The following is a 13,503-nucleotide window of genomic DNA, read 5'->3' as shown; positions in this document are numbered from 1 at the left end:
ACATCTTTACATATTTGCATTTAGGATCATATTAACAACCAAAATTGAAAAAATTGGTGCTGTTTGATTTAGACCATCCCCTGGATTCTGATGAAGTTAGATTGAATTTCATACTATGCTGACATTTTCTGTTTGTGAATAAGAATTGGCAACGTCAAGAACAGAAGTTATCACGGCTATCCATCAGAGAGCAGACCACAAATAAAATCTCTATCAGGAGATTGTTAGCTATAGGTGAAAGGAAGCTGTAATTATACAACTAACCAGGTCTTGAAGGAGCCAGAACAGCAGGGATTGGGTAGGCCAGAGCTGCCTTGCCTCTGCACGATGGTGTTGGTGGAATGCAGAGGGCCGAAGAGGGCCTGCATGACACCCCCCCCCCCCGACTCTGGATGTGCATGCGCAGAGGCTCCAGCATGGCCATGTTGGTTACCAAAGATTAGAGTGGGCAGCTCTGGAATGAGGGGCTCAGATGGTGTTAGCTTTAAATGAAACGTCCACCCTGGCTTATATGACTGCTCCCAGAAATACACCATGTCTTGATACCAGGCAAAATTGGTACCCAGTTCCATTTCTCCCATATTTCAGTCCTTGGCATGTACTTAGTCCTTCCTGTGGCATTCCCATTTTCTCTCTGGAAAGGCATCCCTTAAAACTAAAATTCAGTTAGATAGCTTGTATATAAAAATAATGGAAGGTCCTATATCTCAATGTGATAAGGGGCCCGCATTAAATTTCCTTTCCTGGGGGATAAAATAAACACTCAAGATAATTTTACTTTTAATTTCTCTTACATTATAAATTGACTTGAAGGTCACTTGATTTTATGAATAAGGGAACATTTGGAGGTTTTAACATAACAGTTTATAAAAAATTCTCAAATTTTTAAAGAGTTGAAACACTGAATTTTAAAATACTTGCCAGCAAGAATTTAAGTTATGCTTTCTTATAATTACTATGCCCTTAACTCTTTAGTTAAAAAATCTTGTTTTCCTTTCACTTGCTATTCAATCATTAATGCAATCAGTACCTTAAACCAAACACTTGGTAGATTTTCATCATTATAAACAATGCACAGTTCCTTTATTACTTAGTGGTTTTTTTCTTTGATAATGTTCACTTGTAAAAATGTCTTGGATGGTAAATTAAGAGTATACAATGGAGGTAATTCAAGGGCATGTTTGACAGAAGCCAGAGTATTTTAGGTAAATGCATACTTAAATATCAGAGACTTAGTGTTTTTGTGAATCAGGAAGTTTTGGGGAAATTTCAGTGCATAGGATCACACTCCATCATTTGCGCTTCTCTATTAAAATTGAGTCATGAGATCCAGGAATTTTCATCAGGTGTATCTCTACATACAGCCTTTTTACTGGGGTTGTGTCTGGCCTTGGTTCATTTCTGTATCTTCTGCTCTTTTCTTTGCTCTTTATGGAGGCAGTAAAGGGATTTACTTAAAGAATATAGCTGTTTAAAAATCCAGAGTTTCTAGTACACAGTGGAATAGAGCTTTTACTAGATTGAACATAACTGCCATCATCAAAAGACAAACACTACATGCACAGCTGGGAGCACAACTTGCGTCATATATATGTCTGCTGTGAGTCCCTGCGTGCAGCTCTGATTAAGTGTAAAAAGCACAACTGAGGTTAAGTTAACATAGTGAAAAAAATCAAGCTACTGCTCATAGTTTTAAAAAAACTAATTTCATATCTAGAATTAGAGTGTAGACTCTGTATTTTTTCCAAAGAATTGCATTAATTTTTCTTCAAACCCAAGACATACTGTTTTACTTTTCCCTGGTTAGTGTAGCATTACCCATATGAATGGGACGGAAGTCAAACTGCTTTGTTACAAAATGAGAATTAGAGGGACATATGTCATCACAATAATCTGAAAATATTTTCTAATATTTACTATGATTAACTTCCATCCAGATGGAGTTAAATCAAATAAGAATTTAACATGTAAACTGAAAAAGACTAAACACCAAATACAGGCATGTATAAAAACATCTGCTTATACCATTTGATACATGTAAACAGAAGTGAGGTTTGACATGTCATGTGTATCCAATTTATCACAGAGTCCTATTTTCCTCCTTCATACTTCTTCTATTTCCCCTTTTCTCCATATCCATTTCACCCACCAAATCCAAACCAGCACCCTCTCTTGTGGACTGATACACTCTCCTAACAGGTCTCTCCTCTCCTCTTTTAATCCTTTCTCCATCTCACAACAAAACTGAGTTTTAAAATAATGAATGTAATCATGTTTACCTCCTATTTGAAACTTCCATGGTTTCCCATTGCTCAGGATGAAACCCCAAATTTCCCCCATGGCGTCCAAGGCCCTGTGAGAGTGGACCCGCCTTCCTCACCAGCCCCACACCAGCCCCACCACTACCTCCTTCCTGTCTCAGTGTTGAGGCCTCGCTGGTGGCCTCGCTGGTGACCTCGCTGTCTCACCTCAGTGCCTCTCCTGTGCTGTTCCACTTCCTGACACCTCTTCCCCTTGGATAAATTCCATTCAGCTTTCAAGGTCTGGTATAAATATCTCTCCCTCAAGGAAGCATACTTTCACCCCAAAACTGAGTCAGGGTTCTACTTTACATGAGCTCAGAGCAGTCCTTTACTAAACATATGTTTTTTTCTTTTTCTTTCTTTTTTTTTTTTAAATGTTTTGGCACAAATGTTCAGACAACAGTAATAAACTTGAAGGAATATTTCAGAGAACTTGGCTGGAAAGAAATTCAACATAATTTTTATGTTAGTCCCCTAACTCCACAGTGCAAAAGCATTCACATCTTGGGCACTAGAATATTGTTAAGTAGAAATCAATTACACACAGTGTCTATTTCCAAATCACTGAAAATACTCTGCGATTTCATGTCTGTGTGCTTTGGCACTCATGTTCCTCTTGCTCGAAACCCCCTTCCCTTCCCCTATCCACACCTCTGCCTGAGGAACTCTAGTTTGCCTTCCAAACCGGCTCAACTGTCCTCTTTGTGAAGTCACCCACATCCTTCATGCCCCCCCCGAGTTCACCACTCACACCTGCATGATATGTCTGCACCTGGCACCTGCTCTCTGAGGCATTATTTGAGTCTTATTTATTGCCCTGGTGCTGAGAAAATCAATACACGGTTGTTTCTTGAACATGGGCTTGAACTGTGCGGGACACTAATAGATGAGTAGAAACCCCACCAGAGGAATTAGCAGAAGATGACTTAATGGAGATGAGCACTTCTGAATCAGTGCCAGTCGATAAGGAAGCTGTAGAAGAGGCAGTGCCAGAAAATATACTGACATTAGACAGTGTGCAGGGGATTCAGATTATTCAACTGCTTTAGACTTCTTTTAAAACATGGATATTTCAGAGTTTCAGGCATTGAAACTAAAGCAAACCCTGGAAGGAGGATTGTTATCATATAGAAACACTTGTAGAGAAATGAAAAAGCAAAACCGTAAGATAAAAATCACCAGGTAGCTCCATAAATTTACACCAAAAGTGTCTGCCTCTTCCTGCTTCCCCTGCCACCTCTTCAACCAACCTTTGCCTCTCCCTTCCTCCTCAGCCTTCTCAATGTGAAGGCCTTTATGATGATCCTCACTTATTTAAAAAAAATAGCTGCTCTTGAATCAGTTCAACCCCCCCTTGCCTAATTATGTAGGGAATTAATTTCCATATGGAACTGAAGAAATGGAAGTTTGCACTGTAAACCTCTTAGCAATATGAATGTCATACCGGTTGTACCTGTCAGAATTTGGTCCTTGCTGCAGTTTGGAGATTCACATTTAGCTCATCTGTAGAGCTGGTTACATGACTCAAGGGTGACCTTGGGCAGCACATCAATCTGTTTAACGGAGCTCACACACAGGGTAATATGTGGGACTCGGGGGAGCAGATGGCAATGTTGGCAACCAGAACCTGGTTCTGGTGATTACAACCATTCCCCCCAGCAGGACTTTTCATGTCTTCATGAGGTCTGTCACACTAAAGAAGGCATGTTGATGGCAGGCGCCCTGCAAGTGGTTAGGGAGGTACAATCAGCTGACTCAGGGTTGGCCAGCCTTAGAATTACCTAGGCTTAGAATTACCTGTGTGCGGGGAGCAGAGGACCTTGTCCTTTATGATAAACAGGCTGGTTACCACAGCCAGATTTGGGACACTGGAAACAGGATTCCCGACTCTCATTCCACTCACTTTTTCTACAAAGGTAATGATCCAAGAAGTCAAGTGTGCTCATTAAATTGATCCCTTTCTGAGTCTAAAATTACTACCCCACTGTTGCCCCACAGCTGCATAAGCCTGGGATACGTAGCCCCGAACTCTGGATGAACTCCAGGACTGACAAAAATAGCCAAGGGAATTTTCTTTTTTTAAGGAAATATTATTTAAAGGAGCATTTTAGTAGTAAGGGAGAGAGCTGCAATTAATTTCAGGCAAATGATTAGAATAAGGGTTCAATGCACATAATGATGAAAATAAATTGCAAACTTTAAAGAAGTCTTTAAAATTATGTGAAACCTCGTTGTTGTTGCCATATTGATGTTCCTTAGAAGGCTTGATTTTGAGACTTTCAGAATATGCTTTTATGCTACAATTACTGTGACATCATATTCCTATTCACCTAGCCTCACAAAACGGATAGCTAGTAGAATGACACTGTTTGTAAAGGCAAACTAGCTACCAATGGACACAAAATCAAGATGTAGAATCAACTTGATTAACTGCAAAATCCATTCAATATATTTCTCTATTTCTTCAAATTCACTCTGATGTTTTCCAATCCAGTAAAATCTATGTTTATAACAACAACATTTCATCAGGCAGAGAAGGAACTAAGGCTCTAACAATTGAATAATGTTTTAAAATATTATTTTAGACTCACTGGAGAGAGTTTAACATTAAATTAGTGAGTGTTTCATTCATAAACACTGCAATCCTTCCCTTACCTGTCAGCCCCTCCCCCAACTTCCATCTTAAAGGGCCACTAGGGGGCAGTAAAAAGACACAGTTCTTCTTACTGTTATAAGGGAAAATGAAAAGCTCCAAAAACATTTTCCCGGTGAAAAAACTTCATACAACAAAGACAATTATACCACTTCAGCAGTATTACATCCAATGGATATATCAAGTCTATAACATGAGTTTGGACTTCTCAGGAGACTGCCTTTGGTTGTATTTCTTTACATATTCTAAGTGACAGGTAAATCTGTCATATCAGATCTATCAAGTAAATCAAGTAAAAGTCCTACTTTATCCAGTAAATCTGTGCATATCAGACCTAGAACAGATGTTAAAATTTATTTTCAAAGAGTGATAGTACACATCTCTGGTAATCACAAGGTATATAGCCATCTGTTCTCAGACAGAGAGTGTCCTAGTACTTTGCCAACTTTAAGAGGTGTTTTATTTTTTCCCTCTTTCAAAATGATTAACTCTCCAGAAAACTTGAATATAGATAGGTTGGTATTCCAGAAAATACTAACTAGGTAAGACCTTTAGACACTACTTAAGGTGACATTTATCATTGAAGTTGAAAATCTTCCACAAAAACTATAAGGGTGGCCTGGGGGTTACATTCTAACAAGCAAAATTAATATTCAAAATACATAACTGCATTTAAAAAAATCAGACTAGCAATTTCAGGTATCCAAACGGGTATCAAATATACTTGGAAGGCATTAGTGCTAGGTTTTTGCCTTCTTCCCTTATTTCTTCTGTAAGATGAAAAAGCAACATTCTGATTTTCTAACACCCACCTCAGGCCGAAGTAGATTGTCATAGAAGAAAAGTCAGGCATCATTTAGTCTTAATTGACCTTTCTATGATGCTAAAATGGATTTCAGATGAGAAAAATCTGTGAAATAGATAATTAACTTGAAAGAGAATTTAAAGGTAGACTCCTTTGGAACTTATCATCCTTTTCCTATGAGTTTATATATAACTGTGAAACCATATACAGGAAATTTCACATCAAATCAAAACATCAATATATTCTGGAGGCCTATTAAAATATTCTAGATACTATATAAATTTAGATGCACTGAGATAGATGTGTTTTAGATAAGATCTTTGCACTGGCATTACTATACTGGAAAAATCACTGAATGTGCTATTTTTAAAAATGCTACTTACTATAACTCAATATTCTAAAATGTGTGTGTTTTCATAGGGATTATGATCATCCTGGATTTAGAAAATTACTGTGTCAAAGATTGTAGTTATTAAAGGAAAATAATTTTGTTTTGGTGCTTGTATATTTCAACTATGTTTTTATTTTGCATTGTTAAGATTTTTAGTCATTCCTTTAAGGAAAACCTCTAAAATATTTGTATGGAAGTAAAGGAAGGAAAGAAGTCAAAAAATGGAATATGTGATGGGCCACAATTCCATAAAATAACATGAAATTTGTTAACGTATTGTGATGGTTAATGTTTTTATTTAAATATTTTATTTTATATAATTCTTACATCTTTTTTCATCTTTGCACAATGTATGCATTTTCATTTTGGTTATATTCCTCATACAATTGCACCACCACCCCCTTATTTTGACTCTAGTTCTTTCTCTCCCCGCCCCTCCCACCCCCACCCGTAGTGTGTCTCTGGTTTATAGTTGCTTGTTGATTTTGATTTTTACTTTGTATTGATTAGTCTTTTTCCTGGTCTCTTATTTAGGTTTTCTAAATTCCTGCTACGAGTGAGACCATCCGGTATTTTTCTTTTTCTTTCTGACTTATTTCGCTGAGCATGATCCCTTCTAGCTCCATGTGATGGTTAATTTTATGTGTTAACTTGACTGGGAAAGTTGACCCAGGCAGCAGGTAAAACATTATTTTTGAGTATCTCTGAGGGTGTTTCTGGGGAGTTTAGCATTTGAATGCTGGTTGACACTAGGGAGGTGATCATCTCCTGCCCTCCCCTAAAGGACAGTGGCCTTGCCATAAACAGTTCACTTTTTTCTAGTATAACTTCCTGTTCCTGTGGATAAGAACATTTTGGTCTCTTGGTCTGTGGTCAACCCATAGCAAGTCAGTACTTGGCACTTACTTTGCATTAGCAGGGCTGCAGGTGGTCAGGTTAGCCAGGGCAAGAGCTGCAGCTTCTCCGACCTCTTCATTGTCACTTTTCAGCAACTGAATTAGCTGTGGAATCCCTTTGGAAAAAATTAAAGGTGACTTTACAAACATCCATGTAAACAAGAAAATGGTAACTTAAAAATGTTCAAAATAGGGTTTTCTGGCTTGCTTACCCTGGGTATTGAAAACCTTTTTGCTATCCGTATTCTCACACATTGCTGAAATTGCTTGGGAAGCAGCAATTTTAGTTCCATCGTTTTCAGAACCCAAAAGGGCTATAAGGCACTTTTCAACCTCTTGTTCATGAAAAAACTTCCTATTTTCAGCTTTCAACATCCAAAAGAAAAAATATTAGAATTTTTCTGTAAAAATTATGGAGTATACCTCCTCCTCAATCAAAATACGATGGGAATTCAAACTATTTTCTAACTTAGTGACAAGTAAACTAATATATATATATATATATATACGTATTTAACCTTTAGAGCATAGCAACTGTGCAAAACAAATATGCATATTGAATTTTTTTATTCCTATATATGATACCAATACTACAGCAAAGAAAATATTATAGGAAAGTGGCAAGTCTCAGGTTTACAAGAACTTATTTAACACTAATCATTATTTCCTGAATGGTGGTGTAGTCACACATGCTATCTTCTCATGAAGGCTAAAAATCCTGTTTATCTGACGTTTATTTAAAATACAAAACCCAAAATTTGAAGAACTACTTAGAGTAAGAACTGGTAAGCTGGATACTCAAGAGGAGAAAGTGAAAATGAATATGATTCTGTCTTAAGGAATTTATAATCTTACATCAAAGAAACCACAATTACCTCCTAAATTACATTATATGCTGACAGAGCAGAAGTTGAAATAAATTTTTTAACTGTTGAATTACCATAAGCATAATCTAAATACACTTTAACATTATTTTTTGAGAATATAATTTAATACATACCATGCTATTCACCTCATTATAAAACACTAAATTAAGAATCAAAATATTTTTAGTTTTCTTTTTGTTACCTAAATTATTTTCTTTTAATTTGGTATTTTTTTAATAAATGACAATCTTGCTACTAAAGCAAAGATTGCATTAAGCTAAACTAGAACATTAAAACCTAATTTTTTGTCTTGTGTCCTATAGTTAATTACAAATAAGTTATTATTTATTAAAAGAATGTATTGGAAAAAATTAAGCAAACAGTTTTAATGTTATAAAAGATGACAAAGACTAGTCTGACAAGCTTACAAATAATTCCTTACTAATTTATTTATAAATAAAAAACTTTTATTTATTTATATTTTAATTTTACATCATTGTTCATTTTTAAACAATATTTGCATCCCCCCCACCCCCTCAGGTGTCGTCCCCATAGAGTTTCCTTCACCAATGCACCCGTGCACCATCACCTCAGTCCCCTGGGCTCCTCCCTCCTTCACCTCCTGCTCCTCCTCCTCCCCTGCAGGATGTCTCTGGTTTGTAATTGTCCGTTTTTGCTTTGTTGTGTTTTGTACTTTTATTTTTTTACACAGCTGTCTTATTGGGTTCCCCTATATTCCTGCTGTAAGTGAAACCATCTGATATTTTACTTTTTCCTTCTGGCTTATTTCACTGAGCATAATTCCTTCTAGTTCCATCCATGTTGCTGTGAATGGCATGAGTTTATCTTTTTTGATTGCTGAATAATATTCCATTGTGTATATCTGCCACATCTTATTGATCCAGTCACCTATTTTTGAGCAATTGTGTTGCTTCCAGGTTTTACCTATTGTAAATAATGCTGCAATAAACATAGGTGTACAGGTGTTCTTTTGAATCAATGTTTTTGTGTCCTTTGGGTAGATCCCTAGTAATGGAATTTTTAGTAGACTGAAATGGTAACTCCATTTTTTGTAGACTGAGGAACCTCCAGACAGCTTTCCATAGTGGTTGGACCAGTTTGCACTCCTACCAGCAATGAAGGAGAGCTCCTTTTTCACCACATCCTTGCCAACATTTGTTGTTGTTTTTTTTTTATATGTGCCATTCTTACTGGTATAAGGTGGTATCTCAATGTGGTTTTAATTTGCATATCATTCAAAAAACTGTCATAGGTTTGATTTTTCCATTAACTTACCTTCATAAAGTCAATTTACATAATTAAAAAAGATGAGTGTGATATATGTTCTTAGGATATTTATATAAGAATACTTTGTAGCATTAAAATTTGCAAAAACATTGATACTAATTTAGATAACATCTTCATGTGAAAACAATTCATTACTTAAACATTTTTTTTTTTATAGAGGCATTTTTTTTTTATTATTTATTTGTTTGTTTTGTTTATACATGCACTGGGTACAGTCAGAGGAGGGTGAGAGAATTCACCAGAGTCAGAGCGGGGAGCAGAGCAGGCAGAAGGACAGAAGCACACTGCTGAGAGGAGCAGCGGGCAGCAGGAGGGGTCTGCGCACCATGTGGGACCCTCCTCTGGTGGCCGGGGAGCAGCCGGGGATCGAACCGGCGCCGCAGAGGTCGCAGGCAGCTTCACAACCCAGCACTCAACCGCTGCGCCACCGGGGAGGCCCCCATTACTTAAACATTTTTAAGCTAATTTTTTTCTCAGAATTATGTACAGGATTTATTGCACTAGGTATCTATTTTAAATTTAACATCTGACTTCTGTCTTCTTTTAACAATGTTTTTTAAAAAATCTCTCTTTGATAGAGGTAGTAGCAAGTTCAGATTTCACCATATTTGCAAATGCTGTTGGCCTTTGTTCATCTGATACACAGATGTATGCCAAGAGATCTGGTCATAACTAACACTGGCTAAGTTACTCAAGATTTATAAAAATAACTTAAATACTACAGGCAATTAGTTACTCAGCTCTTCTGGGAGTGTTCTCAAAAGTCCAGCTGTGTTCACCAAACCTCAAAAGCGCTGACTGCTGAGTGGTTATAAGAGATTTATAAGATGAATTAACATATTAACCATGTACCTTCACTGAACTGCTACACCAAGAAGTATTTATGTTTTAATTACACAGATAATGAAGATGGCAAGGTAATTATGTTACTAAGAGAGTAATGTTCTCTAAAAATAACATTTATTCAGCATCACAAAAATAAAAAAAGTGTTAGGTTTTATAACTGAAAATAAATCTGCATGCAATGATGCATTTCTTCACTCATTCTAGGAAGTTGCTATTGTGCTACCTTTGCTCCTGCTGAGATGTTAATGCCAGTTCATAAACCTCATGGCAACATGGTAATTAACACCTTCCTTCTTTCAATGTCAAAGGCACTCTGATTTGGGATTTCCACAATGGGGAGGCATGTTAAAACTTTACTCAACAAAGAAAATTAAAGACTGTGTAGTATGTGTTTTTTCCACCGCATTTTTGACACAATGACATGCATTATAAAGGATATTAAAATGTCTGATGATGAAGGAAAGTAAAGAGAAAACGTTGTAAATGAATACTGATGACTATATTGTTCTTAACAGTACAATGAGCAATATATTAAAACCCTAAAACTTCTGAATGGAGTTTTCTGTGGAAAGTTATTTCAAAACTTCTTCAAGATTATTTGCTTCCCATACAGAAATACTTAGTTAAACCTCACTAAGTTTTTAGAGTTTATTGATTGTTGCTAATATATAAACTAAGGCCGTCTCGTTATGTTGACCAGGCTTGTTCCCCAGTCAAGGTCAGGTCAAGCAACGGTTACTATAAAATGGATTAGATGAAAAAAATACAGGTAAGATCTGAAAAGAAAGCAAGTCTAAAGAAAGATGGGACTAGTTGGGGTCTGTCTAGGTAAATTTATCATTATGAGGAAAAGAAAACAAAATTGGAAAGTAATCATGTAGATGGGTACATGCCAATATATTGTAGGGGAGGAAAGGAATTTCCCCCTACTCTTCTGGGTTCTTCCTGGGTCTGTCAAACAATTGTCCTAACCACCCTTTAGTTGTTTCAGGATATCTTCACCTCTCACCTAGATTACTGCAGCAAGCCCCCTCCAGATCCTTTTGTGTCTAGTCTCTACGTTTCCAATCTCTACACTTTGCAATTAGGAAACCTTCTACTTTCCATCCCTCCTCTGGCCTTTATACACAGTTTCTTCTTGGAGCATTGCTGACCCTCCCGGATTCCACCAGGACCTTTTTTGCAAACTCAGTTTCTATGATTTCCTCTCAGCCCTCACTTGTAAATCACCTTATCCAAAAAAACTTATCTGACCCAAGTCCGTATTAGGTGGCCCTAATAACCCTAATAACAGGGTGATCCTGTTCTTCCATCATCAAGCCCATTAACACCATCTTGTGATTGCCTGTATATTTACCTGTTTATTGACATAAACCGGGGGCTTACTAAATTATTAACAAATGAATTAATAAATAGGTCCACAGAAGTTATAACTCACTCATAGTCACATGCCTAGGTCATTGCAGTGCTAGCAGTAGAACTTGAACACCAGAAACTACCCAGTGCTCTTTCTACTCTTGAGTCCTATCATAGATAACAGGGCTGAACAATATGAAAATGGCTCAGAAACACTAGACCAAAGAGAAGCTGAGATATGCAAAATATTTAGGTTTGACCTTGTCACATGTTTTCCCATTGTCTTGTCTTTTGAGTTAAAATAGCTGAAAGGATCTGGAGCTAGATGGCAAATAGGACAGTATAAGGTTTAAGTTAGTAGGCTGTTGGAAAAGTCATGACATATTTGATTAGCAAAATGGGTCATGACTTTTCCGACAACCCAATATTTGATAGAATAATATAAGCAACTTTTTCCAATATTAAAAATCTTAATTTTATAGCCTATGAATTTGGCATAAATTATAACTTATAAGATCCTTGTATACTAGTTTTGTATGAGACTGAAATTTGGCTTACTGCATTCAAACTTAGCCTTGAGGAAATCCACTAGGGGTTGCAAAGGAAATGTTTCCTATAATACACACATAGACATATATACAGATGTGAGTATATATGTTTAGAATATAAAGTAATTTAGACTAGTAAAATCTATAAGATTTTACTATAAAATTTAATCTATAAATTTATAAGAGGAGTTATTGGAAGAGGGAACACAATCATGTCTTTTTTTAAATAAAATACTCCAAATATAAATAAAAACTATGATTTCATCTTCAGTGCTTATGATGTAATTGATTTCTCACATTTTACAGATTCATGTCAACATATCTTGCCATTGAAATGAAACTGTGTTATGTATGTAGTATGAACATATTTTTCAAAGTTATATAACATGGAACTGCTAGTCTCTAGCTGAAACTTGAAATTACTATATAGATATCATTCCAAATGTGGATTTATTGAAATAACTCTTTGAGACTCACAAACAGCACATACCATCTGTGTAACTGCAAGATCAAAAGAAATAAGGGCTTAAAAAATAACTTAGGAATAAATTTTTTAAAATGATAGGATTATAGTTAAATAAAATAGAAATAATTATATCCTTGACAAAACAATCTCTACATTAACCCATCAGCATTGAGATGAATTTGGCCTTAATATGTATAGTACTGCTCTCAAATGGTCATATAAACGCAGACAAATACTCTACTGTTTAATAATACCAATCAAAATCAAGAACATGTATGCTTAGTTTGTATAAAATGAGACATACAATTATATGCAGCTTTAGTGATTGCTTTTGCTGCATTCTTCTGAATATCAGGAATTGCAGAGTTTTCTGCAAATGTCAGGAGCTTCTTAAGACCCCCCGTCTGCTGAATCAGCGCCATGGTATCCATATCATCAAGGCAGTTGGCTATCACTAACAGTGCTTCTATATGAAGGTCATTCAAGTCCTAATAATAAAAGTAAACACAACTGTAGAGAATTGCACTAAAAGAAATTTATACCCTCAAAATTTACCACAGGAGGAACTGAGGTCAGTCAGAATATAATGTAAGTAATTTTGTTGTGACAGAGGCCCAAGAAAGCAGTTGTGTTTATTAAAGTGACATCACTGTCCCTAACCATTTGTCTCATCTTTTCTCATTTCCCCCAACCACAAAATGTTTTATAGGTAGGAAATAATTACTGGAAACTTCCAGTGAGGATAGCCAAATGAAGTTGTTTAGACAACTACAACAATGTGATCTAGACTACACTGTCCCAATAACCTTCAGGAATAAAGGTTTGGGTCACCCTACAGATAAAGAATGAAGATAAGTCGAAATACTTGCTCAGGCAAAGGGAATATGGAATGGGTATAGGAAGAAGAGAACTGTAATTGTATAATTGTAAATGTATAGACGAGAGAACTGTAATTGCCATGAGTATTTCTTCTTAATTTTGTTATGAATGTACATGTGTGGATAGGAACTCCTTTTTTCTCCCTCTCTTATCCTCTTATGCAACAGAAGATGTACTGATGCTATA

At 36.3% G+C, this 13,503-nt stretch overlaps 1 protein-coding gene across 10 annotated transcripts in view; it reads right to left on the bottom strand.

The window, feature by feature from the left end:
- Positions 1–13,503, bottom strand: part of LOC119244752 (armadillo repeat-containing protein 3-like) — a 63,629-nt gene that overhangs the window by 26,358 nt on the left and 23,768 nt on the right. For 8 of the 10 annotated variants that reach the window (XR_008551825.1, XM_054695139.1, XM_037510711.2 and 5 more), the window contains 4 exons: positions 12,743–12,926; positions 7,261–7,413; positions 7,059–7,164; positions 4,101–4,211 (listed from right to left, as the gene is read on the bottom strand). Coding sequence is in view for 9 of the 10 variants with exons in the window: in XM_054695139.1 (XP_054551114.1) it covers positions 4,101–4,211; positions 7,059–7,164; positions 7,261–7,413; positions 12,743–12,926 (554 nt within the window). In the remaining variant the exon portion in view is untranslated. The remainder of the gene's footprint in view (positions 1–4,100; positions 4,212–7,058; positions 7,165–7,260; positions 7,414–12,742; positions 12,927–13,503) is intronic. The other 2 variants (XM_037510710.2, XM_054695142.1) reach the window with 1 other exon arrangement.

Source organism: Talpa occidentalis, unplaced genomic scaffold (genome assembly GCF_014898055.3).
Source record: "Talpa occidentalis isolate TD23 unplaced genomic scaffold, MPIMG_talOcc4v2.1 talOcc4.14, whole genome shotgun sequence".
NCBI lineage: Eukaryota > Metazoa > Chordata > Mammalia > Eulipotyphla > Talpidae > Talpa > Talpa occidentalis.
This window is presented reverse-complemented; position numbering and strand designations above follow the sequence as displayed.